The 27,970-nt window shown below is 38.1% G+C and overlaps 1 protein-coding gene across 6 annotated transcripts in view; it reads right to left on the minus strand.

The window, feature by feature from the left end:
- Positions 1-27,970, minus strand: part of CCDC141 (coiled-coil domain containing 141) — a 194,067-nt gene that overhangs the window by 18,018 nt on the left and 148,079 nt on the right. For 5 of the 6 annotated variants that reach the window (XM_041722524.1, XM_041722526.1, XM_041722525.1 and 2 more), the window contains 5 exons: positions 21,637-21,777; positions 20,687-20,881; positions 19,094-19,277; positions 16,242-16,354; positions 12,313-12,429 (listed from right to left, as the gene is read on the minus strand). In XM_041722524.1, coding sequence (XP_041578458.1) covers positions 12,313-12,429; positions 16,242-16,354; positions 19,094-19,277; positions 20,687-20,881; positions 21,637-21,777 — 750 coding nt within the window. The remainder of the gene's footprint in view (positions 1-12,312; positions 12,430-16,241; positions 16,355-19,093; positions 19,278-20,686; positions 20,882-21,636; positions 21,778-27,970) is intronic. The other variant, XM_041722523.1, reaches the window with a different exon arrangement.

Below are 27,970 nucleotides of genomic sequence, written 5' to 3' on the forward strand. Positions count from 1 at the left end.
CTGGGAGCACCTGTCCGCGCGCCTGGACGCACCTGGGCGCACCTGGGAGCATCTGTCCGCGCGCCTGGACGCACCTGGGCGCACCTGGGCGCACCTGTCCGCGCGCCTGGACGCACCTGGGCGCACCTGGGAGCACCTGTCCGCGCGCCTGGGCGCACCTGGACGCACCTGGGAGCACCTGTCCGCGCGCCTGGACGCACCTGGGCGCACCTGGGAGCACCTGTCCACGCGCCTGGACGCCCCCGCCCGACCCCAGCTGGCAGGCCTCGCGGGGGCCGGGAGACACAGGCCTGCTCTCCGCCCGCAAGGCCCCCGGGTCCCCCAAGCCGTGAGCTGAGGACTCTCCCTCCATCAGCAATTTCTGCTCTGTTTTGTCTACACTGCGTGTGAGCACACAGTTCCAGACTCTCAGGGCTTCCGTGTGAGGTCATTCCCCATGACCCTGCCGAAAATAACCCCTCTGTCTTCCTTAGGAAAGCCATTCGTTATTATCATCATCACCATCACCATCATCATTATTATCATTATCATTATTATTATTATTACTGTGGTTAAACGCACACAACATGAGATTTGCCGTTGCAGCGCACGGAGCGCGCCCACACTGGCGCAGCCGCCCCCCACCCCCCCGGGTCGTCCCAGCGTGCGGTGGTCCTTCCCGCCTGGGTCCCTACCCCTTCAACACCGAGGTCCCGCTCCCCACTCCCACCGGCAAATCCTACAGCCCGTCTTTAGGAATCTGACAACTCCAGTTACCTCATAGGGGGAAAGCCTTTATTAATTAATTAATTTATTTATTTGGAAAGCCATTTTTATTTTTATTCATTTTTTATTTTTTGGGAAAGCTATTTATTTATTTATTTATTTATTTATTTATTTATTTATTTATTTATTTATTTATTTGTTGGGAAAGCCATTTTTATGACTGGCTTTATTTTCTTAAAGCTCCGTATTTTTATTCTTCCGCTGAAAACCATCAGTGGAGCGAGCACCTGTGTTGTACCAGGTTCCATGCTGGGATTGGTGAGCTGGGATGAGTGAGAGTAAAGACACAGCCTCTGCCCTCGCAGAGGGATGCCTCCTGCATGGGAGGCAGACATGGATGGCACAATCCCACGGTATGATCTTTCACAAGAGAACCCAAGATACAAAAGGGGGAGTGCCTGCCACGATCCCTCCATGCCATGGAGGGCGCACCTCAGGCTAGGAGCCCAGAACAGCAGGACCTCACCTCCTGCTGCTGACGCCCACCTAGTATTTCTCCCCACTAACCCCTCTATCTTGCCACTGCCCTGGTATTTCTCCCCACTAACCCCTCTATCTCCCCAGTAACCTAGTATTTCTCCCCACTAACCCGTCTATCTCCCCACTACCCTAGTATTTCTCCCCCCTGACCCACGTCCATCTCTGGCTTAAGAAGAAGCTCAAATATCCTGTCGGGCATAGACTCCAAACTGAGTTCAAGCTGAAAGGGATCTCATCTAGCTCAACCTGTTGTTTTAGCTCTTTTTTTTTTTTTTTTTGCCTTTCCTCAGTTTGGGGGTACATTTTTGCTTAGCAATTACCAGGTTTTGTCCCATTGCTACTGCTTGCGCATAATAACATTATGTCCTGCCTTGACTTTGAGTTCTTCATTTTAGCTCATAGTCTTACCCCTGACAAATACTTTATAATTTTTGAGAAATAAATGCGTTTTCAGGTGGAAAATGAGAAGCAAAAACAAAACGATGCTCCTTCCACTACCCCAGAGATACACACTATCCTTAGCCTTATAGCTTTAGAGAAAGTGGCTTCCTCCAGCCATTTCGTAGAAGTTTAAACTCTGTGTTTAAAAGCCAAAAGTTTTTAAAGGTCCTTGCCATTAAAAAAAAAAAAAAAAAGATTACTAAATAAACACATATCCAGTAGGAAATGCCCCTTCCTTCTGGTTTTCTTACTTCCGGTTTAGCTCTGCCTTTATTTTGCTTCTCACAGGGACTTAGGTCCAACTTCCTGTTCAGTCTAGGAATCTCCTTGATGACAATCTGGTAGCTTCTGTTTGAATACTTTTTGGGAAAGAGAGCTTTCTTTGAAAAGAATTTTATGCTTTACTTGTGTTAAGAATCTCTTCCTGTATTTAGCAACGATATGCCCTCACTGAGTATCCAACAGTGGATCTGAACTGGCCTCCTGGGGCGACATAGATGACTAACTATTCTCCTATTTCCACAGCCCTTTGACTTTTTGGAGAATTGGTGCCACACCTCTCAGTCTCTTTCTTTGTACCAAAACCTCCAGGTCTTCTTCGGCCTTGGTTCTAGAACTTTTATCATCCTGGTCAACTTTACGGAAGTCCCACTCCTACTGAGCTATCAGCTCCTTCACAGCAGGGACATTTGTTGATTTGAAGGTCTTCATGGCCAGGCAACTTCTTAGTGACTTCTTTGGGTAACCTGTGTCTCTCCAGAGAAGAAGAATGGTGAAGAATTGTCTGAAAATTTGCAACAAGCTTAGGAGAGAAACCTGAATAAAAATCCAGTCTAGTCTTCTCACTCCTCCCTCCCTCTTGGGGAGATGACTTTGCCAACTCCAGGTTTAGACTGAGCATGTTCAGCTCTGACTTTTTGAGGCCTCTCTTGTGCATCTGCCTTCCACCAAATGTGTGTATTCACACTAGCTCTAAAGTTTGAAAAGCCCTGAACAGAAAGCCTGTGGCTGTTTAGCTGTGTACCCAAGTGTCTGGGTAGGCAAGGCTATCTAAATCAGCGATTAAGTTTTAGGAGACCCCCTAGAAAAGTCCAGGCCATTTCTCTGAGCCAGCTTTGACTAGTTACTGATTCCTGACTCCTCTCTTTCAGACGGTGCTGAACTCACAAGGGAGTCCAAGAATATTATGTTTTTACTCCCTACAATTCCTAATGTAGAAAAATACTGTCCACAGAAAAGAACACTACCAGATAATTTCTACTGACAATAAGAGAGACAGAGTATTATCAAATCTTTTTCTAGAAACATTTCAACTTATTTATGTTCCCCCTAAATGTTTATTTCCAAGATTTATTTACTTTCAGATGGGAACTAATCAGTGGACCAACATCTCCTTGATCTATGTGATATAGTTTTAGTGATTATATTCATTCTTTTTTTGTTGTTGTTTTTATAAGAACTACGTGTGGTGGGCAGCCTGGGTGGCTCAGTGGTTTGGTACCTGCCTTTGGCCCAGAGTGTGATCCTGGAGTCCCGGGATCGAGTCCCATGTCAGGCTCCCTGCATGGAGCCTGCTTCTCCCTCTGCCTCTCTCTCTCTCTCTCTCTCTCTCTCTCTCAAGAATAAAGAAATAAAATCTTAAAAAAAAAAAAAAAGAACTAGGTGTGGCTATTGACTCATACTGAGTTTTTAATCAGCTAAAATTCTCTACCTCTTCTAGTAATGCCATTGACAAAAATGTTGAACACTGCAGAGTTCAGGACAAAGTCAGATGTCTCCCCAAAGCAAAGCAAACTGTCTTCCAGGTTGACACAGTAGAACAATCTAACATTCCTGGAACACTTATAACCCAACCAAACTTATTCAGTTCGTTTCTTTCCACCTACTTTAAGAGAGAGAGATCATGAATGGGTTTATCAAATGACTTCTTGAAATCACAATACATTTTGCCTATGGCACTAACCTAGGATTATCCATTAAATAATCATCTCACCAAATAAAATAAGGTGAATTTAATACAATTTATCCTGAGTCAATCCATGTTGGCTCTTGGTACTTCTGCCTTTATTTCCAAAAGCAAATAAATAAGCTTTCAGTTTTTAAGTCATTATGGAATTCTACAAAACTTCCTTTTTAATTAATTAATTAATTTTTAAAATTCAAGTATAATTAGCCTACAGCGTTATATTAGTAATGTGCTGTATGTACGAGATGGTAGCTACACTTGTGGTGAGCACAGCATAACATATAAAGTTGTTGAACCACAATGTTATACAACTGAAACTAAAGTAACATTGTGTGTCAACTTTACCTCAACTTAAAAAAATAATAAATTACAAGGCAAATGATAGAAAAGGATTTACGATAGATATTTTTGATGCTGCCAACTGTAAGTAAGCATTAACACTACGTGCCAGCCATTATTATTATTATTTTTTTTTTGCAGTTATGTACTTTATGCAGGCAGGGGGATCCAGACAATTCTCTCTGTGGGGTGAGAGAGTATTTATTAACCCGTGGGTCTTACATTCTACTCCAACTGACCCCCATATCAGTCTGGTTCTAAGACTGTAGGGAGAGTTAAGTAATTGATTCTTAAATTTTTAAATTGTCTCCTGTATGCTATAGTACCTCCAAACTGGACTCTTAGATCATGTATATTGAGGGTAACTTTGAAACACAAATTTGTTTTATATTATCTGTTCTTCTTGGGGTGCAAAAAATTATCACCATGCAGTGGGGGAATGATGCCTTCATTGCCTGTGTGTCCCTGGCTCTGAGTCATACAGGAATGGATTGTTACATCTCCTTGCCAAAATGAAAGATTCTATATAAGTATGTAGTTTAAATGAGCTCAGTTCAGAGAAGGCTCCCAAGCTCCCTGCTTTTGCGGGCAGTATCTTTAACGTATGAGAATTAACTAGTACACCTGAGTCTTAAACTGGCAACATCATTTCCCAGCTATGATTTCCTTTGTGGCCCAGGAAAGCTCCTAAATTACAGATTTACTTCATAGAATTAAAAATCCCTATTGATATTTTTTAAAAAAGCACTTCCAGGCTATTGCTTATTAATCATCGTGTAAACAGATGAAGGGAAAGAGGGAAAAAGGTCAGCATGGGAATCTGCAGTATCATTACAAAGCAGCTCATTTATATGCAGCACTTCCTTGGAGCTCCCTGTAGGTCTTGTGGAAAAAGTGAACGCGTCTGGAATTTAGGAGAATGGGGCTGCCCATCCTGTTCTGACTGTACTTTCTGGGATTTGTGGAGGGCAAAATATTTGATCTCTTTTAGTCTCAGTTTCCTCAACTGTAAAATAAGATTTGATTAGATGATTGCTAAATTCCTCCTAGCACTTGAATTCTATGACGCTAAATGTGGGCATTGCAAGCCTGCATCCTCTATTGAATAAAGTTCTGTGATTTCGTGGGAATCTCTTTATGGTCTTGGTGCCCATTTAACCTTAGGAGTTTTCAGATATTACTGTGGATATTACAGCCCTCGCCTTGGAGGTAAAATATCATCACTAATCTGTGAGCAGTGCAATGGGCACTGCATTTACTAGCAGTACAATAGGCGCTGCCTAATTCCATGTGCTGCATTTTGGAGTTTGAAAAATAAGAAGCACTTTATTATCTCCAAGAGAAAATTCTGTGATGAAAGTATTCGTGTAGTAGTCTGGTGGAATTGTTCTCTTTTTAAAAAGTTTTTGTTTAAATTCCAGTTGGTTAACATACAGTGTAATATTAGTTTCAGGTAGAAAAATCTAGTGAGATGTAACACTTCCATACAATCCCTGGTGCTCTCACAAGTTCATGGTGAACCCCCATCACCTACTTCACCCATCCCCCACTCACCTCCCCTCTGGTAACCAGCAGTTTGTTCTCTATGGTTAAGAGTCTATCTCTTGGTTTGCCTCTCTCTCTCTCTTTTTTCTCCCTATGTTGGTTTATTGTGTTTCTTAAGTTCCACATATGAGTGAATTCATATGATATTTGTCTTTCTCTGACTTAGTTCACCTGGCATAACACTCTCTAGCTCCATCCATGTCCTTGCAAGTGGCAAGATTTCATTCTTTTTTATGGCTGAATAATATTCCACAACGACACACACACACACACACACACACACACACACACACAGCAATCTATCTTTCTACCTCACAACTTCTTTCTCCATTCATCAGTTGATGGACACTTGAGCTGTTTCCATAACATAGGGGTAGTTCTATTTTTAACTTTTTGAGGAACTTGCATTCTGTTTTCCAGAGTGGCTGCACCAGTTTGCATTCCCACCAATAGTGCAAGGGGGTTTCCCTTTCTCTGCATCCTTGCCAACGCCTGTTGTTTCCTGTGTGGTTAATTTTAGCCATTCTGACTTGTGTGAGGTGATATCTGATTCTAGTTTTGCTGTATATTTCTCTGGTGATGAGTGATGTTGAGCATCTTTTCGTGGTTCTATGAGCCATTTGTATGTCTTCTTTGGAAAAATGTCTATTCATGTCTCCTGTCCATTTTTTAACTATATCATTTGGTTTTTGGGTGTTGAGTTTGATAAGTTCTTTGTGGATTTTGGATATTAACCCTTTATCAGATATGTCATTTGCAATTTTCTTCTCCCATTTGGTAGGGTGCCTTTTAGTTTTGCTGATTGTTTCCTTTGCTGTGCAGAAGCTTTTTATTTTGATGTACTCCCAATAGTTCACTTTTGCTTTTTTTTTTCCCCTTGCCTCGGGTGACATATCTAGATGCTATGGCCGACGTCAAAGAGATTACTGGCTGTGTTCTCCCTAGGATTTTAATGGCTTTTTGTCTCATATTTAGGTCTTTCATCCATTTTGAATTTATTTTTGTGTATGATGTAAAAAGTGGCCCAGTTTCATTCTTTTGCATGTTGCTGTTCAGTTTTCCCAACACCATTTGTTGAAGAGACTATTTTTCCATTAGATATTCTTGCCTGCTTTGTTGAAAATGGACCATGTAGGTATGGGATCATCTCTGGGTTTTCTATTCTGTTCTATTGATCTATGTGTCTATTTTTGTGCCAGTACCATATTGCTTTAATCACTTGAGCTTTGCGGTGTAACTTGAAGTTTGGAATTGTGATGTCTCCAGCTTTGCTTTTCTTTTTCAAGGTTGCTTTGGCTATTTGGGTCTTTTGTGTTTCTATGCAAATTTTAGATGTTTTGTTCTAGTTCTATGAAAACTGCTCTTGGTGTTTTGATAGGGATTCCTTTATTTCTGTAGATTGCTTTGGGTAATATAGACAATACTGGTCTTGAACTCACAACCCTGAGATCAAAACCTGAACTGAAATCAAGAGCTAGAGGCTTAACTGACTGAGCCACCCAGGTGCCCCAGGTAGCGTAGACATTTTAACAATATTTATTCTTCCAATCTATGAGCATGGAATGTCTATTTCTTTCTGTCATTTTCAATTTCTTTCATCAGTATTTTATTGTTTTCGGAGTATAGGTCTTTCACTTCTTTGGTTAGGTTTCTTTCTAGGTATATTATTGTTTTTAGTGCAATAGCAAATGGGATTGGTTCCTTAATTTCTCTTTCTGCTGCTTCATTATTGGTGTATAGAAATGCAACAGATTTCTGTATTTGATTTTATATTCTGCAACTTTATTGAATTAGTTTATGAGTTCTAGCAGTTTTTTGGTAGAGTCTTTTGGATTTGCTATATAATGTCTCATGCCATCTGAAAATAATAAAAGTTTGACTCCTTCCTTGCTGATTTGGATGCTTTTATTTCTTCTTGTTGTGTGATTGCTGAGACTACAACTTCCAGTATTATGTTAAATAACAGTGATGAGAATAGACATCCCTGTCTTATTCCTGACTATATAGGGAAAGCTCTCAGTTTTTTCCCATTGAAGACAATATTGGCTGTGGGAGTTTTCACATATGGCCCTTTAGTAAGGTAATATTCCCTCTAAACTTACTGTGTTGAAGTTTTTATCATGAATGGATATTGTACTTTGTCAGATGCTTTTACTGCAACTATTGAAATGGTCATTTAGTTCTTATCTTTCTTTTATTAATGTGGTATATCACATTGATTTGTGAATACTGAACCATCCTTGCAACCCAGGAATAAATCCCACTTGATCATGGTGAATGATTTTTTTTTTTATTATGCATTGTTGGATTGGGTTTCTTCTATTTTATTGAGATTTTTTTACATCCATGTTCATCAGGGACATTGGCCTGTAGTTCTCTTTTTTGGTGGAGTCTTTAACTGGTTTTGGTATCAGGGTAATGCTGGCCCCATAGGATGAATTAAGAAGTTTTAATTAAGAAGAATTAAGAAGTTTTCCTTCCTTTTCTATTTTTTGTAATAGTTTGAGTAGAATAGGTATTAACTCTTCTTTAAATGTTTGATAGAATTTGCGTGTGAAGCCATCTGGCACTGGACTTTTGTTTGTTGGGAGTTTTTTGGTTACTGATTCCATTTCTTTGCTGGTTATCAGTCTGTTAAAGTTTTCTACTTCTTTCTGTTTCAGTCTTGGTAATTCATATGTTTCTAGGAATTTATCCATCTCCTCTAGGTTGTCCAGTTTGTAATCATATAGTTTTTCATAATATTCTATTATACTTCTATGGTGTTGGTTGTTATTTTTCCTGTCTCACTTGTGATTTTATTTATTTGAGTCCTTTCTCTTCTTTTTGGTGAGTCTGGCTATACTTACCAAGTTATGTTACTAATTTTTCATTAGTTTTTCAAAGAATCAGCTCCTGGTTTCATTGATCTGTTCTTTTGTTTTGGTTTGGTTTTTTAGTTTCATCTATTTCTGCTCTAATCTTTATTATTTCCTTCCTTCTGCTGGATTTAGGCCTCATTTGTTGTTCTTTTTTTTTCTAGCTCCTTTAAGGTTAGGCTGTTTATTCGAGATTTTTCTTGCTTCTTGAGGTAGTCCTATATTGCTTTTCTTGTATTATTATCAAATTATCAATATAATTTCTTTATATTCATTTTTAATTGTTTTATATATTTGTGTGTTCCCATGTTGGATGCATAAATATTTACAATTGTTATACCTTCTTGTTGGATTGTCCCCTTTATGATTACATCACGCCCTTCTTTGTCTATTGCTACAGTCTTTGTTTTAAAGTCTAGTTTGTCTGATACAAGTATTGATACTCTGGCTTTCTTTTGACATCCATTTGCATGCTAAATGTTTCTCCATCCCTTCACTTCAACCTGCAGGTGTCTTAGGTCTAAAATGAGTCTTTTGTAGCCAGGAATTAATGGGTCTTTTTTAAAAATCCATTATGACATCATAAGCGTTTTGACTGGAGGGTTTACCCTATTTATTCAAAGTAATTATTGATAGATATGTATTTATTGCCTTTTTATTATTTGTTTTGTCATTATTTCTGGAGATTTTTCTCTGATCCTTTCTTGTCTTTGTCATTTTTGGTCTCTCCTTTGCACTCAAAGGTCCCCTTTAATGTTTCTTTCAGGGCTGGTTTAGTGGTCATGAATCCCTTTAGTTTTTGTTTGGGAAACTCTATCTTTCCTTCTAGTCTGAATGATAGCCTTGCTGGATAGAGTATTCTTGGCTGCAGATTTTGTCCCATTCTGCATGTTGACTATATCATGCCACTCCCTTCTGAATTGCCATTTTTCTGTTGAGAAATCTCTAACTAGCCTTATGGATTTACTCTTGTAAGTTAAGGACTTCTTTAGCTGCTTTTAAGATTGTTTCTTTTTTGCTATATTTTGCAAATGTAATGGCAATATGTCTTGGTGTTGGCAATATGCCTGCTTTTGTTGATTTTGATGGAAGTTCTCTGTGCTTCCTGGATCTGGATATCTGTTTCCTTCCCCAGATTAGGGAAGTTTTTAGCTTTTTTTTTTTTTTTTTTTTTTTAAGATTTTTTATCTATTTACTCAAAAGTGAGAGAGCACAAGTGGGGGGAGGAACAGAAGGGGAGGCAGAAGCAGGCTCCCCCTGAGTAGGAAGCCTGATGCAGGGTTCGATCCCAGGACCCTAGGATCATGATCTGAGCTGAAGGCAGACACTTAACTAACTGAGCCATCTAGGCTCCCACTATTATTTCTTCCAATATGTTTTCTTGCCCCTTTTCTCTTTCTTCTGGGATTCCTAGAATATGAATGTTACTACGTTTGATGGAGTCATTGAGTTCCCTAAATCTATTCTTGTGTTGCATAATTCTCTTTCTCTCTTTTGTTCAGCTTCATTATTTTCCAGCATTTTGTCTTCTAGGTCACTAATTCATTCCTCTGCTTCTTCTAGCCTGCTGTTCATTACATCAAGCCTGTTTCCAATCCCATAAAACAGTCCCTTTTGTTTTCTAAGCCAAGGTTTTTGGGGAAAAGTTCTCCTTGTGCATTCTCCTGTGTGCTCCTCTCTCTCACCCGTCTCAGCAACTACAGCCACTTGCCCTCCACAGCACCTGTGATCTGCTTCTCCCCTAAACCACATCTTCATACTTCCTACCTTCTTTGATATGGCCTCTTCTCTCCCTTTAGTTGTGGAGTTTATTCAGTAAGTCTTCAGGTCAGTTTCTGGGGTATTTAGGACGATTTGATAGTTATCTAGTTGTGTTCATGGGACCAGAGGAGCCTAGGGCCCTCCTACTCTGCTGCCATCTTCCTCCAACCACACATTTCTAGAATTGTTCTTTTAAGCCAAATAACTTTCCAAGGATGATCAATACCATTTGGGGTATCAGAATTGGACACAGTTATTCCCCACTAAGCTTTTTTTTTTTTAACTTGGTGATTTTTGTTATCTGTTCACATGGTTTTTTTGAGAATCATTGCGTATGACCCATAATATAAATGATAGAGACAATAAAAGGGTAAATGTGATTGAGCTGTTTAAAAGGGAAGATTACTGCCATCCTTTCATTGTGCTCTCTGTGCCCAACTACACCAGAATGTATATGTGAAATGATGTCAGTGAGAGTTCTTGGCAGCTATAATAGGGAGCCTTCACTTTTATACCAAATGACAGATGACCTTTTAACTTATATTAAAATAAAGTATATTTCTCAATGAAAATAAATCTTGCATTTATATTTAAAGGAACCTGTTCCTCTAATTTTTTCTTAAGAGAAATAAATAAAAGCAAGAAAATCCATATTATTAAGTACAAATGATCGTGGTTTGCTTTGGTAGCAATGATTTTCACTTCAGTTCTTAGTACATGTGTGTGGTTGACAATGTAGAAATTGTGCATAATTTTAAAAATAAGTTGAATTAAGTATCTCTTAGAAACTTAGTTAAGAAAATGTGATGCATTTAATGTTATTCTTTACTATTTCAAGTAGTGGGTCTCAATCAAGGGTGATTTTGCTGTCCAGGAAACATTTGACAATGTCTGTGGACATTGGCTGTGACAAATGGGGGGGAGGGGAGAAGGTGGTGGTGGCTGCCACTGGCATCTAGTTGATAGAGGCCAGGAATGTTGCTAAACAGGACAGGTCTCTACAACAAAGAATTCTCTGGGCCAAAGTGTCAATAGTGCTGAGATTGAGTAACACTGATAGACCAATCATAGTAACAAAAGACCATCTGATTTAAGACAAGTGATCAAAGTTTGGCAGCTTTCCTTTGCCTCAGAATAGAACCAGGGTTTAAATGCTTCAAGACCATGAAGCAAAAAATTCCATTTGCATAATGATACTTGCTTCTTGGAAACTGTATATATGTAGTAGACCTTGACATAGATTTAGCCTGTGGAAAAGGTTTTAGAAGGTTATATAGAAAATCTAAGAATTGTACTGACTTCAAAGAAAGATAAAACTTTCTCCATGAGATAACTACAAGTGGAGAGATATTTATTTTAAATTCTCATGTCACAGGAAGTATACTTTATTAATTTGGGAGCAGTTGAGAATAACGTTGACTCTTTGTTCCTTCAGTTCCTTGGGAGAGAGAGAAACATTGGAAGCAAACTTGGCAAAGCAAAAAGATAGGCACTAATTATAGTCCAGCAGCTATGAATAGAGAGTGAGCAACTTACACCAAAAATCTATATAATAACACTTTTGAAGTCATGAAACATTTGCATTTTGTGAATATTTGCAGTTTTTGCTACAAGTTTAATTTATCTGTAATATACAGATTTTAAATATTTCTCTACTTTAGCATTTATATTTCAGTTGGATTCTATGTTTTAATATATATCTGGAAATATCATCTTTCTGGGAATGGACACAAGATAATTTCATGTATTAAGATTTTCTGGTGGCTGGTGTAAAATAGCAGAACCACAGCTTGATGGTATGATAGAGAGAAGTCAAACTTGAAGTTGGGATTGACTATAAAAGGAAAATGGCAAAGGCAGCTAAAGGTGGGAGAAATAGAAGTGGTTTGGGTGACAGTATGGTGACTGAATGGCTGTCCAAATACCACTGTGCAATGCTGTGGTCCCACTATTAAATAGGAGGCACTCTAAGGGAAATAGCATAGGTGGAAGAAGAAGACTAAGTAAAGGGTAGAAAGGAAGTACAGTGCACATTGCATTTACATTGAAAGATTTGATTCAGCTAGACAAGAAGGCTTTAATTCACTTTTTTTTTTCAATGAACAAGGACTCTAATCTCAAAATGAAATGAACAGTTGAAATCATAGTTTTGTTTACCTTATTCCTTTCTTCATTGAATAGTGTCTGCTTATTTCTCGCTGGTTCTTTCAGCAGGTCGAAGAAGTCATCATGGAAATCTTCCTGATTCACATTTGTCTTTAAAATGTCTCCCTGCTGTACAAAGCAATGGTTAGTGAGAGCTTGGCCAGGGAAGTTGGAAGCACAGTGCTACATAAGAACTACTTGAAAGAAAACCTAGGCCACTTGGAGCCTTTCAGCAAATGTATTCCACAAGAGACTGACTACTCCCATGATGTGATTTACAAAATTATCTTGTCAAGTGCACAGTTCCCCATCTACCTTGCTTTTTTGATAAAGTTCATTGCCAATAAAAATTGGTTGTTCATAGGCCCAACCAGAACAAAGTCATTAGTGCAGTAGGATGTACCTAGAGGAATGCTCTCTAGAGAAAGGAATCATTGTGCATGGTGGTCTAAGCCATTAGGAGAGTCTGCGGGAGCAGTGATGAAGAAGAAATGTCTGAAGATTTTGATGGAGAACAAAGAGGAAATCCCAAGAATTTACATAAGCAAATGTTTGAGAGATTCGTGAAGAGAGGAAGAAAGTATCACTGGGTATGATAAAGAAAAAAAAAATGAGAACAAAACGTGAAAACCACGCTTAATGTGGGTGATGATATTTTGCTCCTATAGTTCATGGAGCTGTTTTAGTCATGGAAGTACAGGGTTTGCAAGCTGCTGGGGAGCCCCTGTGAGGGCTGAGAAGACTTGGTAAAGGTGAAAGGAGCCTCAGGTAAACCAAGTTTAGGATGATTGATTACACCACACCAGAACATTCTCTCTTCCACCCAGGACATGGTCATTAGATGAGCCTTAAAGAAATAGCACACTCCTCAAAGTCCACATGCTATATGAACTCAGAGATTTCAGGGAGAGATTCAGCTTTCAGTCTAACTCTAAAACTTAATCTGGTTGGTGTTAGTGGATAAATTAATCTGCTTTAGTACACGTTTGATATCTAATTTCGAAATGGTAGTTGTTGTGGAAAGAATGCTAGATTTTGAATTGCATTTAATTCTAGATCCCACCACTACTGATGGTGAGGCCCCAGGCAAAGTACTTTTACCTTCTTTGAACTTCACCTCTAAAACAAGGAAAATCAGGCATGTGGGTAACTCAGTTGGTTATTCAGCTCAGGTCATGATCTGAGGGTTTTGAGATCAAGCCCCGTTTTGGGCTCTGGACTCAGCACAGAGGAATCTGTGCTTCTCTCCCTCTGCCCTCCCTCCCCCCTGCCCCACTCATGTGCACTCTCTCTTTCCTTGTCTCTCTCTAGAATAAATAAATAAAATCTTTAAAGTAAATAAATAAAGTAAGGAAAACAGCATTTGCCTCACCACCATCACAAGGTTATTTAGAAATCACTGAAGTAATATATATGAAAAGCCATTGTAAATCTCAAATTGTTATACAAATGGAAAGGATCATTATCACTATTTCAGCCTCGCTAGGGATTTCTGGGCCTATTTTTAATAACCCCTATAAAACAGTCAAAGCATCAACCTTAAAAACATAAAAACTAGACATTTATGCTCTCATGCAAACATCCGTAAAGTGTTAGTAAGCATTCTTTGACAAGCTTTTGTTCAGGCTGTAACTTGTAAGAGCCTTGCTGATGCACGTATCTCTTGCCAGAGAGGCCCTTCCTCATTTTTATATGCACCCAAATCAAACCTTTTTAAGCTATTGAATGATTCTTCTTCTCGGTACCAATCCTTTGAGTTTTTACAACAAATGCCAAAATTCTTTCTGGAGAACCTGCTTTAGGCAAAGCACAGTGTTAAATGTTGTGTGGGACCCTAAACTCAACAGAGCCAAAGGTTTCCTCAGGTGTAACCAAGTAGACAGGTTGGGGTAGTAATGGTAGTTATATGTGACCATTATAGTAGGAAAGAACACAAGTGCTCTGGGGATCAGAAAGGCAGGGACACAGCCTGCAAAGGAGTTGGCAGAGGAGGCAGCATTTGGGTTTGGCTTTGAGAGATGGTAACATTTAGATAAGCAGAGAGAGAAGGTCACGTACATAAAAGTTTAAAAGCAGGAAACTCAGGAACGTGGGGTAGTAGACCAGTGAGACAGGGACCTACAATGAATAAAGCAGCACACTAATTTGGAAAGATAGCCTCAGAACACTGGAAAGCCTAAAGTTTCAACTTCATTTGGTAAGCAATGAACAATTTGTAGTGAAGTGCTTTGGGTGTAAAAATGATACAGTTGTATTTAGGAAGGGTAATCCAGCTAGAGTATGTAATCGGAGGCTCCTGACTAGTGAAAAAGGGAACCCAAGTGATGGGTTGAAAAATGAGAAAAAGAGGGACTGACTCCTGACTAAGGGATGTGAAAAGAATGGGGAACAAGGAAGTGGGCAGAGGGAATGACAAGAAATTTCAGAAAGAATGGCCATGAAGGTGAAAAGCAGAAATGGATAAGAGTAAATTTTGTTAAGTGGATCTCACTTGAAGCTGTACAACAGAAATGGAAGGGCTATTGTAAAGATCATAAAGAGCAAAGAGTCAGAGGAGGCAGCTATTTTCAAGCTATGTATTGGAAGTCAGGAGAAGAAACAGACCCTCAGAGGGTTGGGTGGAAGTGGAGAAGAAATGATCATTATTTAAAAAGTTAATAAAAAGATAATATGGCATATGGCACATTCATACATCACTGGTGGCATTAAAACTGTAAAATGTTTGTGGAATGCAATTTAACTTATATATATTAGAAACATTAACAACTTTATGCTCATTTACTCAAATCTTCTCTGGAGAGTTTATGTGTAGGGAATAACACAAGAGGGAAAAAATATGTATGAAGATGTTCATTGCAGTGTTATACAAAACAGTTAAAAAGTTGAAAATCTAGTTTCTTAAGGAAAAAAGATAATTTGGTTGGTCACTGCCTCAATTAGCAAACTATTCTGAATGGACTGGGTCCTCAAATTTATGACATGGAAATTCACAAAGAAGAAAATGGTTGCTAGAAATACAATTCTGCTCTGAACTACAAGAGCACCCTTACGTCTCAATATCAATAATGATCATGATAATCACGGGTGTCTTCACATTTAATCCTCAGGGTTACTCTGTGATTACTTTCCCCTGTTCACTCCATTGTACAGATCAAGAAACTGAGACTCAAAGACATGAAGTAGTTTACCCCAAATTACAAATCCAATAATTGGGAGAATTGGGAGAACTGGTATTCCTAAGCCGCTATGTTTTACTCTAAAGCCTATGGTTTTAATTATCTAGTCATTCTCTCCATCCTAAGTAGCCAGTTCTTTCAGCCAGTCATTCAAACAGTACTAATGAAACTAGTTTTCACAAAATACAGACAAAACAATGTATGTATTTCTGTCTTTTAACTGCATTTTGCCTAAGCATTAGACATCAACATATTTTTCTCTCTATCCTTTATTTCATCAACTTTTTATCTCATGAAAGATGCTAATGATTGGTTTAATACTTCCAAGAAGCTAAATGTTCAGTGAATACAATACCTGAAGATTAAGTTTTATTTTCTCTGGGGCCATGATTTGGAAGGAAAAAAAAAAACACCTTCCATTTATTATTTGGGAATGAAAACATAAGGCTACTTAATACAGACTTTACTTTGATTTTAATGGCACACATTTATCCTTTAGGATGTGATCCATGAAAATGTAAATGAGACACCTTAATTGTGTTTAGCCCTCCTTCCCAGCAATATTTTTCTCTGCAGTGATGGAAAAGAAACAGAATTAATTATCAGAAACACCCAGATAATTATGTTAGAAAGCTGTGAAACAAATGTGCACATTATGTCCCTTGAGAATTTCTATTAGAACATCTTTGCACCAGAAGACACTTATCAACACGTTTTTATTTATATTCCTTGAAAAAAATACATATTCTGGAAAGAAGAAATTACCTTCAGCTTTTCTTCAAGCTCTGTGAGAGAGACACATAATTCAGTGATAGATTCAAGAACTTCTTTGTGTTTTGCCATGATTTTCTCAGCATATTTCTGTCCCTCTTCAAAACCTGGGGAGAAGGGACAAAAAACTATTTTTGAAATCCTTAGCAGAAAAAAAAAAAAAAATCCCAGGCATTAATTCACCTCCCCAGTGTCTGGTGTAAAAGCTGGTAGACAGTAAGTGCTTAATAAATACTTGTTGAATAGATAAATGAATGAAGGCATTTTTTGGAAACAAAAACAAAAATAAAAAAATCAAACCAGGTACCTCGGAAAAATGATTACATTTGCTGAACCTTGTCACTTTTATGTAACCTAAATCATACTGCTGTGTTAATATTCTTAAAGTTCCACCCTAATCCGTTTTTTCCTGCTCAGAACATTGTCATTGTTCAATCTGGCATTTGAAGCCCTCCCTAAAACGGTCTCAAGGATCTTCTCCCGAATGTATGTCACCCTAGTTCCTTCATATATTTAGTCTCTGATCAAAGTGAACCAGCAACTCCTCCCCACAGCCAGAGTGGAGTGTAGGAGTTCCTACACCAGGAGTGCCCTTGGCCCCCTCCCTGCTGTCTACTTCAAATACCGATATCTTCCGTCAAGTGTTCTTAATCATCCCCCACCTAAATTTACTCTCTCTCTGCTGGAATAATAATAAAAATTGCTACCACGTAGTGAGTGCTTACTATGTGACTATGGATAAGCACTTTATGGATAAGCATTAACGTAATTCTCCTTGGATTCTCAAGGCTCTATTATTGCATTTTACAAATGAGGAAACTGAGGCCCAAAGAGCCTCTTCAGGTTACCCAGACAATAATTGCAGAAGTAGGGATTTGAAACCGGGATTACAGACTCTGAGGTTTAGACTAAACCTTTTCACACTGGGACAGCCTGAATTGTGTGTCCTCCAGAATTCTCCTATTTTGAAGCCCTTTTGCCCCGAATCTCAGATTGCTGCTACATTTGGAGATAAGAACTCAAAAGAGGTGATTAAGTTAAAATGAGGCCATCAATCTGGGACCCTAATCCAGAATGATGATCCCACCGTGTAAGATGAGGGAGCGACCCAGGAGAAGGGTGGGCGCAGAGGGAAGCCCATGTGAAAGGGCAGCGAGAAGGCAGCCAGCTGCCAGCCGAGGAGAGGAGCTGCAGGTGACACCAACCCAGGCAGCGCTGTGGTCTTGTGATCCTGGACTTCCAGCCTCCAGAACTGTGAGGAAACGAACTGCTCCCCCGAGGCCGTGGTGTTTTGTGATGCTAACCCTCATGAACCAATACACACTTTTCATATCACCTTTCTCACTGCATTTACCTACGTCCAGGCGTAGGCAATGGATTCTTAAATGAAGGAACTAAGTTTTATTTGTCTTTTAATATCAATCATATTATCTTGGACATAATAGGTACTCAAAACAATTTTTTGAGCTACATTTATTTGCATTACAATGCCGGGTCCAGTGATGCTTGGGTGGCCTCCAAGAGTTAATACAATAATCCTAACACTTCTCACTTCTCACTTACTGCAAATGTTAAGAATTGCATAGCTTCCATACTCAGCAGATGAAGACTCACGCCATTCATCTTATTTGTTCAAGGTATTCACTCAATGATTCATTTATTCATCAAATATTTGTGAAGCACCTAGTATGTACCATGAAGCAGGAAACTATGAGGCAAAATCCCTTCTCTCATGGAACTTACACTCTGGTGCAAAAGCCAGACAATAAACAAATAGCTATACTATCCATCTGTCTGTTGGTGACAAGGGCCAGGAACATAGGCAAGGCAGGATGCAGGATATGCGTGATGGGAGGGGGATTTAACTAGTATTGGGTCTTTGTGAGTATTTACCATGTCCTGAAATAATATATAATGATATTGGAAATAATTTGTTCTCTGTATTACAGTACATATGGTTCTATGCATTTTTATGGTTATCCGTGGATAGCGTTCTTTGTCACTTGAGAAAATACCCACCTGGCCGCAATGTGGGCAGCCAGCTGAAGCATTTTGCTCCCCTCCCCCCATTGCTATCTGCCTTCTGGGCTAGATTTGCCTGGCCACTGGGAACTACCCCTGTCTACAGGAACAGCATCAGGGGATTCATGAAACTTGTACCTCAGCACCCCCAAGGACTGTCATCGCCCAGAGGGCTTCTTAAATTAGGGCCTCCTTTAGATAGAAAGACTCCTGAGACAGACAACTGTTTTATCTTTCCTGGTCCTGGAGAAGAGAAAAGCAGAACCAGTGAGATGATAATTTGAGTTCTCCTGTTTATTCCACAAATGAGAGGAAGGCAAGGGAACCATTTCTTAAATGTACAAGCCAAATCAGCTGTTTCTTAAATCCACAAACTACACCTCTCATGGAAATATGAGCACTGCAGACTTCAACCTCAGCTTTATACCTCGTTAAAGTGTTATGAGGAGTTTTGCATGTTTTTCAAGAAATCACCCTAGTGGAGATGAGATTTTTTTTTTTTTTTTAATCTACAGAAGCAGAGCATTGTTGTGGTTTTCTTACCCTGGGGATGATCAACAGGAATAGGGGAGAAAAGAGAATAGAGAAGGAGGGTTTACACAAGATAGTTAAAATCCAAAGGCTTCTTCTCCTGCAGGCAGAAACTCCTTCCTCTATTCCCTACTGTTTACTTTTGTAGATACGGGCTCTTATCTTGAGTCTCTTGCCTGAATAATTGCTGTAGTGAGGACCCTGAGGGCTTGCCTTGCTCTGCTTTCTGCTGGGTTAGGTTCACTACAGATTTGTTCCATGGCAAATGCTGGATATTTTAAAAGAGACCTCACCGTATAAGCGCTGAGCTAGGTCACTGATCTCCTGAATCCTTTCTTCTTGCTGAGGCACTGAGGGCATGATATACTTATTGAACTGCTGGTGGAGAATTTCCACAGCTTCCTTTGTCTTGCACTCTGTGGAATATTTTCCAACTCTTATAACTGTGGCACTTGCGTCTTCATACCAAAAATGACACTAAATTAAAATGGGATAAAGCACAGATTAAAGAGATGCCATCCTTCTAAAGTTCTTCATCTTGACCACTGAAGTATCACATTTCAATTTCCTCCAACTTTATAATCATGTTAGTTTGAACTTTCTAAGTCATAATAAGGAAAATATCAAAATATGATCATATGCTTCTGCACTAAGGTATTAGAGTTAGATAAGAAAATAAAGGTATGGAAATTCATTTGCTTTTCTTGTCTTCTTAGGTTTGCCTGAAATATACTTCCTAAGAACATTGCAGACTTATAAGAACAGGCAATATAAAAAAGCATATGACACTAAGAAGAATTCAAATTATCAGCTAAAAGAAAAGAGAAAAAGCCCAAATGTGCAAAATCAAGCAAATTAACTGAAATTATTAACAAGACATGGATAAAGCACTGCCTAATTAACACTCTAATAAATAAATAAAGTCTCTTTTAAGAACGAGACGTAGTCTATGGATTGAGGAAGTATTATTTAAAGAACAGTATTTAACCATTTTTTTTAAAATAGAAGGTACTCAAGTCAATATTTTCGAATATTGTACTCAATATGTGAAAAGCACAATAGAGAATTGAGACAGTTTCTCACCAAAAAATACTAAGTAACTGTGATGGAAGGAATGTGTCTGACTAAGGCCAGAGCAGTTATGATGAGTGAGAAATAGAAACACATGACTCTGTTAGGAGCCGGCTTTAAATAAGTGCCATGGAGCCACAGCAAACCTATGTATCAGATATAGAAGAATGATCATCCTCATCTTCCTTAGTGTGGTGTTACATCTAAAAGCTGCTGCATCCGCGGTAAAGAGAGACATTTTGTATCACAGAATAATGGGCCGCAAAGAACTTCAAGTGTGGAATTTCTTCAATATGAAATGTGCAAATAATAACTTTAACTTGTCCAATTTCATATAGTTCATGCATACTCTGCCATTTATCCTCTTGACAGAAACAAAAATAACACCACTAACAATTTTTGTACCTGACCAATCCCAGTATTAAGGTTTCTTTCTAAATATTTTCAAATTTTGCGAAATAAGTCATTTTGAATATTTTAAAAGGATAGCCAGCAGTAAGCATAACTCCGTGATAGTGAAACATCTTGAGTTGATGGAGTCATGGAGAAACAAGAAACCCTTATACATTGCTGGTAAAAGTAAATTAGTAAAATCTTTCTGAAGAACAACTGGACAATACAGTCAAACCTTGCAACATTTATCCACTTTGGTCTAACAATTCTATTTTAAGAAATCATCCTAAGGAAATAATCATGAAGAGGAGGATGATGCATAGATTTAATGACAAATTTAACTGCTGCAGCATTGTTTTAGGGTAGCAGAGCAATTTTTAAAAGCATTACATATGGATACCATTACAGCAAGAAGAGGATACCTCTTCTATCATCTCCTGGAGATGTTCAGTCAGGTCCAAATTCAACTTATAATCCATCACAACTTTGTTAAACTCATCCACATGTTTTTGCAAATCCTTCATGGCTTCCAAAAGAACATTAACTTTATTATTTGGATAATTTAAGAAAGAATTAGAAGTCTTCTTCTCAATTTTTTCCATTTTCCTTTTCAAAGCCTGTGTGAAAAAAGAAACAGTTTTAAAATAACTTCCCATTTTTATTTATGAGGCTAGCTGGTGATTACATATTGAGAGAAAAACTTGGGGAAGTTTTTGCAGCTTTCTCCATGATAATATATTAAAATCATAATGATCACAAATGCATTTTGGAAAGAATGGGTTTTCTTCCACATAGTTTATTGATGCAGCATCAAAATCATATAGAAAATTCACTGTATACCAGGTCCTATTCCAGATTTCAAGAATTATATTATGATTTTTTTTAAAAAAGACATTGATCATAAAATATTTTACTATCTTCAGGAAGCTCATTGTCTCCTGGGAAAGGTATTCAAAGAATCTAGCTGGTACATGTGGTAATCAAGGTAGAACAAGAAGTTCTGGGAGTAGTGGAGGAAGTTCCTGACAGAGGCAGGTGCAAGCAGAGGAAAAGGGGTATATAGAGGTGTGTACATGGATGTGTGTGATGCCTGCGTGTGTGTATGCGTGTGGTGGGGAAGAATGGAAGCAGAGAGGCTGGGTAGGTTTGGTAGGATCCATCCTAGAGCTGCCTCGAGATAAATTAACGTATACATTTTATGCGAGGAACTTAACTGCTACAAAAGTGGAAAACCACCTTCCGAGTCCCAATGCTGCAAAAAAGCCCAAGGGTTAGGCTTCTAGAATTGAAACGCAGAATGACTTTGCAATAATTGTAGTAGTGTACGTACACGCATACACACACAAACACACCACTCACATTTTCTCTTTACCTGGATCTTTTCAGCATGAGCATCGACTTGTTGAATTTGATTCTTAAGAGCCTTTAGATTCCGAGCTTTTTCATTTTTTTTAGTGTAATTAAATTTTAAATTGTTGAATTTCTTTTTGATATCTTTGAATGACTCTTTGAGCTGCAGTTCAATAAAAAGAAACAGATGATTTGCTTAAAATGAGGACACTGACACTGACTTGTAATAAATAAAAAAATCTTAACACTTCAAAATATTTATGATCTTCAAAATGTATTCAGTGATTTTTCAATAGGAAACAAGTCGGCTAAGTAAACACATAATGTGAATTTAAATATATCCCCAAAATCTAAGATGTTCTTTGTACTATTTGATTTGTAATTTTTTTGAGAAGTGGCGAGAGAGGGGCAGAGGGAGAGAGAGAATCTTAAGCAGCTCCACACCCAGTGTGCAGTCTGAAGCGGGGCTCCATCTCACGGCCCTGAGATCATGACCTGAGCCAAAAATCAGGAGTTGGATGCTTAACCAACTGAGCCACCCAGGTGACCCTTGATTTGTAATTTACAATTAGATTTATAAATATAAAATATCCTTTGGCCTCCAAAAAAGCAAGTTTTTAACATGTCATAGATTCTCAACAACTCTAATTTTTTTATTTGTATTTATTTGACATCGCGTTTCCCATTCATTCTGTTCTCCGTATGCTAGCACTTGCCCCAGATCCTTCTGCCTCCTGGGGCTTTCTTCTAGCATCAAGGCATGAATTTATTAGGCTCCAATGAGCTGATCCTGTTGCAGAGGTCAATAAAGAGTTGACAATCAGACCACTGAGAACATAAGTAAGATAAAAGAGGGGACCTGATATGAGATTTAGTAGCAAAAATATTTTATTTGCCCAAATTCAGCCAAAGAATTATTTTTCACTAGAAGTTTCCTGAAGATCTTTCCTTCTTAGATATAGGCCACTAACTTCAGCTGTCCTTCCAAGATGGAAAATAAAGTGACAGCATCACCACTGATGGCAATGCTAGCTTGTGTATAAACAGAGCCTATGGCAATGAACTGAGAGTAGGGCATGCATTAAGCTCGCCTTAAGAACACACAGTTCAACTTCCAGTGAACCAAAGTTCTGAGCAGTCCAGTTCCATTAAACACACCACCTTCCATGCCCTTTTCCATATTCGAGAGAGATAAACATATTGACAGGCAACTCTCTCTTTACATTATCAGTAAAGAGAAATATAAAGAAAAACATAAACCTTCTCAGATTATATGGAAGCATTTAGCAGCAAAAAATGAACAATGTCATGGTTGATAAATTTGAGCTATGATAAGAAAAGTCAGAGACACATTAAAATTCTTTTCAATGACAGCAAATAAATTATTTGGAAGGAAATAAAGGCTGTGTACATGTTAGGTTTTAGCCTTGTAATACATAGAAAACATATCTGCCCTAAAAATATTTGCTTTCTCAAAATGCTTATTTCAAATTCTGCATATTGTAATAACAGAACCTTGAACTTATCTGTAACATTTCTTGGAGATAATTATCTATAAAGGCCCAAGCAGACTTGCATATATGGAAATTATTATGCAGATTCAATTTTTTCCTCTGACATACCTATACTTAATCAGTGCTGTTTATTTTATATGGTAAATGAAATTGTTGAATACTAGTTTTAAATTACCAATTAAGCCAACCACAGAGATCATATTAAACATTTAAATTGATAAATCAGTAACATCCTAGAGAGGTGGAAACTATTTCGCTATTAGAACTCACAAAAATATTTGAGAAGATTGTGTTCGGCTGGCATACTTATGAAATAACCAATTAATATTAAATTTAAAATTTAAATATTTAAAAATACTAAATTAAATCTAAAATATTTAAATTCTTTGAAATTCAGTGTTTTAATACACATGTCTTCGATTTTAGTGAAGAAAGACAAATGGGATTGAGATATAAAGGGACTATATCCAGGACACCTGGGTGGCTCAGTGGTTGAGAGTCTGCCTTCATCTCTGGGCATGATCCCGGCATCCTGGGATCGAGTCCCCCATCTGGCTCCCTGCAGGGAGCCTGCTTCTCCCTCTGCCTCTATCTCTGCCTCTTTCTCTGTATCTCATTAATAAATGAAATCTTTAAAAATAAATAAATAAAGGGACTACATCCTGAGTTATTCACATTAAACTTTGGCAGGAACTCTTCTCCCCAAAGTCATAACTTGCAACTATAGGTATACACAGATTCTTGTATTAAAAAACATGTCCCCAGTAGAGAGTTACTATTTAACTGGTACAGAGTTTCTGTTTGGGATGATTAAAAAGTTCTAGAAATGGATAGAACAATGTGAAAGTACTTAATATCATTTACCCTTAAGATGGTTAAGGTGGTGAATTTTATGTGTATTTTACCGCAATTAAAAATATAACTTTTATTTTAAATAAAAATAAACAGAATAAAAGAAAAAAGAAAAGGGAAAATATATGTCCTGTCACTGACTAATATCTATCATTGGAATATAAAATTTTATACTCTTTTTTCTCTTACTGGAACATGATCTATATTATAAACTTCAGTCTAGAGAAAGGAAAAGGGGCTCTATCATCAATCTGATAATCACTGGGTTATGTCTGCTAGTTTAAATGGGAAAGATCAACTTCTGTTTGAAAACTGTGTGATGAAGGGAGAAAGGCTGAGTCTTAATATTGTAATTCTAAACCATGAAATTTTAAATCTACTTTGGATCAAAAAAATTTAAGGCTGATAAATGATGGGCACAATTTTATTTCTGTTGCTTCAGAATGTATGCACTTCCACTGAAGATGATTTATAAGACCAAAGAGTATTCATGGCGCTATGGGTATGTGAAATGGAATCAGCTTCTTTCTGACACATGAGCTCCTTTGACAAAGTTGCTGGCACTTTTCTCTCTTGGTCCTACAAAAATTTATTTTAAATCTTGTGCCTATCCCAGCTCAAATTTAAGACTATTGCAGATACAAGCGGAAGGCAGCATGAACGAAGTACGTTTAACAACTAGATTTTCAGGAAAATCTAACTGTGCTTAAATTTCTTACCTGCATATTCCAACATGAAAACTTAACTTCCCATCTAATCCCCATATAACTTGAGATCATATTTTTAAAGGAACTGAGTGCCATGTTTGCTTGGCTATGGGATCATTGTTCCTGCAGCTGTTTCTAACTTTGGTTAGCTTGTCAACAATGGGGAATGGTGAAAATGGCCAAGACAACTGCTCAATTGGAGCACTCAGGCAAAAAAAAAAAACACCCAAAGCTGGGGCAGGGTATTTTACCCTATTAAAAAAATTTAAATGTTGTTATAATCCATATTAATAAAAATTCTAAAAATCTTTAAAATACTAAGAGAAATTTTTTTCCCCTAACAAATGGTGTGATGATTTTCCTATCTTTCCACTTGGTCAGCCCCTCCATATTTGTTATGGAATTAAGTTAATAGAGCTATGATTAGGAATAAAATTAAGACTTTACAATTGTAGTTCTCTTGCAACTAACAGAATGAACATCTTCACCATATTTCCCAGGGAGCAGTAAGCTTCTCTCAGGGTTAGGAATAAACAAAGCTTCTTTGAGAAGATGCAGAAAGCAAAAGAGGCTGATGACGACCAGTCTGGATTGTTATTCTTAGTCTTGACTAAGTTGGTTGGGGCTGGTTTGGCATAAGAACGTATTATTGTGAGTTTGTTGTTGGCAAGGCCAATTTATGTGAGGGACATGGGACATTTTAAAACTAAGGAAGTGCATTAAAAACAAAAGCCTTTTGGGGCCCCCTGGGTGGCTCAGTTGGTTAAGCATCGACTCCTGATCTTGGCTAAGGTTTTGATCAGGGTCGTGAGGTCAAGCCCCACGTTAGGCTCCACATTGGGCATGGAGCCAATTAAAAAATAATTAAAAATAAAAAATAAAGCCTTCATTGGAACTATGGCACAGGTTTGGCCAAAAGCAAAATACAAAACAAATAGTCCATTTCTCTTAATGTTCCCTTCATGAGTTTCATTTCTTGCCCATCCTTTTGCCCACTCCAGGAAAAAGCTTCCAATGCTCATTTTCAGCAATGGAAGGCTTCACAGTTACCAACTCCCAGGGATGCCTGCATTTGAAATGAAAGGACCCAAAGATTTATAATTCAACCTGAATGATTTGCTATGATTATTACAGACAAACTATTAAGCTTAAGGCTTGGAGAGATTTCAAGACAAAGCCCCCTTGGCTTCCCTTTGCTCCTGTCCTCCTGTGCTCCAGGCCAGCCCTGCGGTGGCACAAGTGGGACAGCCTGGAGAGAGAAGACGATTGCTCCATTTGACATTGGAGATGGCAGTGTGTCTCAGGAATGGCTCTTTTCTCCATCCTGCAAGTTCTGTGTGTTCATATTATGTTTGTGGTATTTTCTGGACATGGTAACTATGATTTTAAACTTCAGCTCTCTATATCCTTCAGGAAAAAGGGCCACTTTGCAGATGTGAAACACTAAACTTTTAACACATTTTAAGCCTCTGGGATGGACATTTTCAGAACAAATTTCTATTCTCTTATATATATCCTTTCAATGGACCCATGGTATGGCCTGGTCACGACTGGCCATGACTTAAATTCCAGGGGCTTTAATTCACTCTGGACTCCATGTTTCCTCAGGACTTTTGTATTCTTATAGTCCAGTACACAATAGCCACGTTGGTGATATGTGTCAAATGATGATAGTTTGTCTTTTTTCTTAAAATGACGAGTTAGGGTTATCAATCTAGAAAATAATAATTCTCTGCACTACACCACAGTGATGCCCCCCTGCGTGCTATATCCGGCCGTGCACTCTTTTGCTGCTTCTTATCCTGCCAGCGGGTGACTCTCCATGGTCATTTTGTCAATAGCAAAGTGCTATGTGATGTCAGGAAGTTTGATTTTATTAGTTGGCTCTGTATCTCTTCCCCTATTCTAATTTACTGCTTCTAATCTGCTTTTAATTCCTGGAACTCAGATGACCGATTTATCCAAATTGACAAAAAAACAAAAATTGTGTAATTGGAACAGGAGACTCTGACATATGGAATATACCTATATATACACTGCGTCCTTTTCCACTTCCTTCCTGATGGGTAAGATGTTGCTACAGTGTAAAAATTTCAGGCTAAAGTAATATAATTATAAGAAAGCTTGTTTGCAAGACTTATTTTGAGAGAATGGATCCCAACCCAGTTCTGTCATTGCTATTTTTTTCCAGCAAAGTAATTGTGACCCATAATGAGACTCCAGTTACAAATTTCCATTAACATTATGTAAATGTAAAAGTAATTTTTTTGGTCAGGTTGCAGACAGGAAACATGCTTCATATTAACTTACTATGTTTCTAAACGAAGACGTATAACAGAATGAGTAACAAATGATGGCCTGTCACGTATTATCACTGAGAATGTCTATAATGCACTTTGTGTATTAACAGCTTACTTATGTTGCCAGGCAAGAACATATATAGTGAAATTCAACATCCATGCATACAAATGTATTTTTGTGTGAAACGAGTGGAAAAAAAAAACTCCACAAAATCTGGGCAGTCTGAAGGTTGTGAAGATAGACATGGAAAAAATGAGATTTTACCAATTTCTTCTGTTTTGTGTAGTGTACGAAATGAGAAAATAATAATATTTTACCAAAAGATAATCAAGGCACAGAACCATGGTTCTTTTGTTTAAAAAATATCACATCATGTAAAAAAAAAAAAAAAAAAAAAAAAAGAATAAAGATGACATTTAGAGCATCTCACTTTATTTTGCTTTGAGGTACCAAGGCCTCCGCTAGGGGCTTTTAGTGCAGTTGTAGCCACATAAATTAGTTAGGGCATCATCAAAAAGTAATTTTGGTTGAAATGACCAAATGAATTGTGCTATTGTAAACAAATAGCTTATAAGGATGTGCAAGGAAACAAGGCTAGATGAGGACAGCACATATAAAGCGTCCACGGCACATCAGATCATTCAGTGGTTGAGTGGGCTAAAGCAGTGAGTAAGTGGGGAACTCTGAGTTTAGCAAGCAACAATGTGTTGCTGTCCGAGAAATGATGACCAAGAGATGAGCTTCTGGCCCAAAGCTGACTCCTCAACACACCACGAACAGAAACTCTGCAGGGTGGGGGCACATTGCTCAAATGCAAATCCTCACCTCAGTTTTCTCCTCTTAAAAAGTAAGATGTGTTGACGTTGAGATCTCCCCAAATCTATTTTAACTCAGAGTTTGTGAACGTTCAAGAAGCACTTGAAGAATATTAGAAGCGAAACATGTTTTCAAATCAACTTAAAAAGTAAAATGCGATATTTGC

Source organism: Vulpes lagopus, chromosome 11 (genome assembly GCF_018345385.1).
Source record: "Vulpes lagopus strain Blue_001 chromosome 11, ASM1834538v1, whole genome shotgun sequence".
NCBI lineage: Eukaryota > Metazoa > Chordata > Mammalia > Carnivora > Canidae > Vulpes > Vulpes lagopus.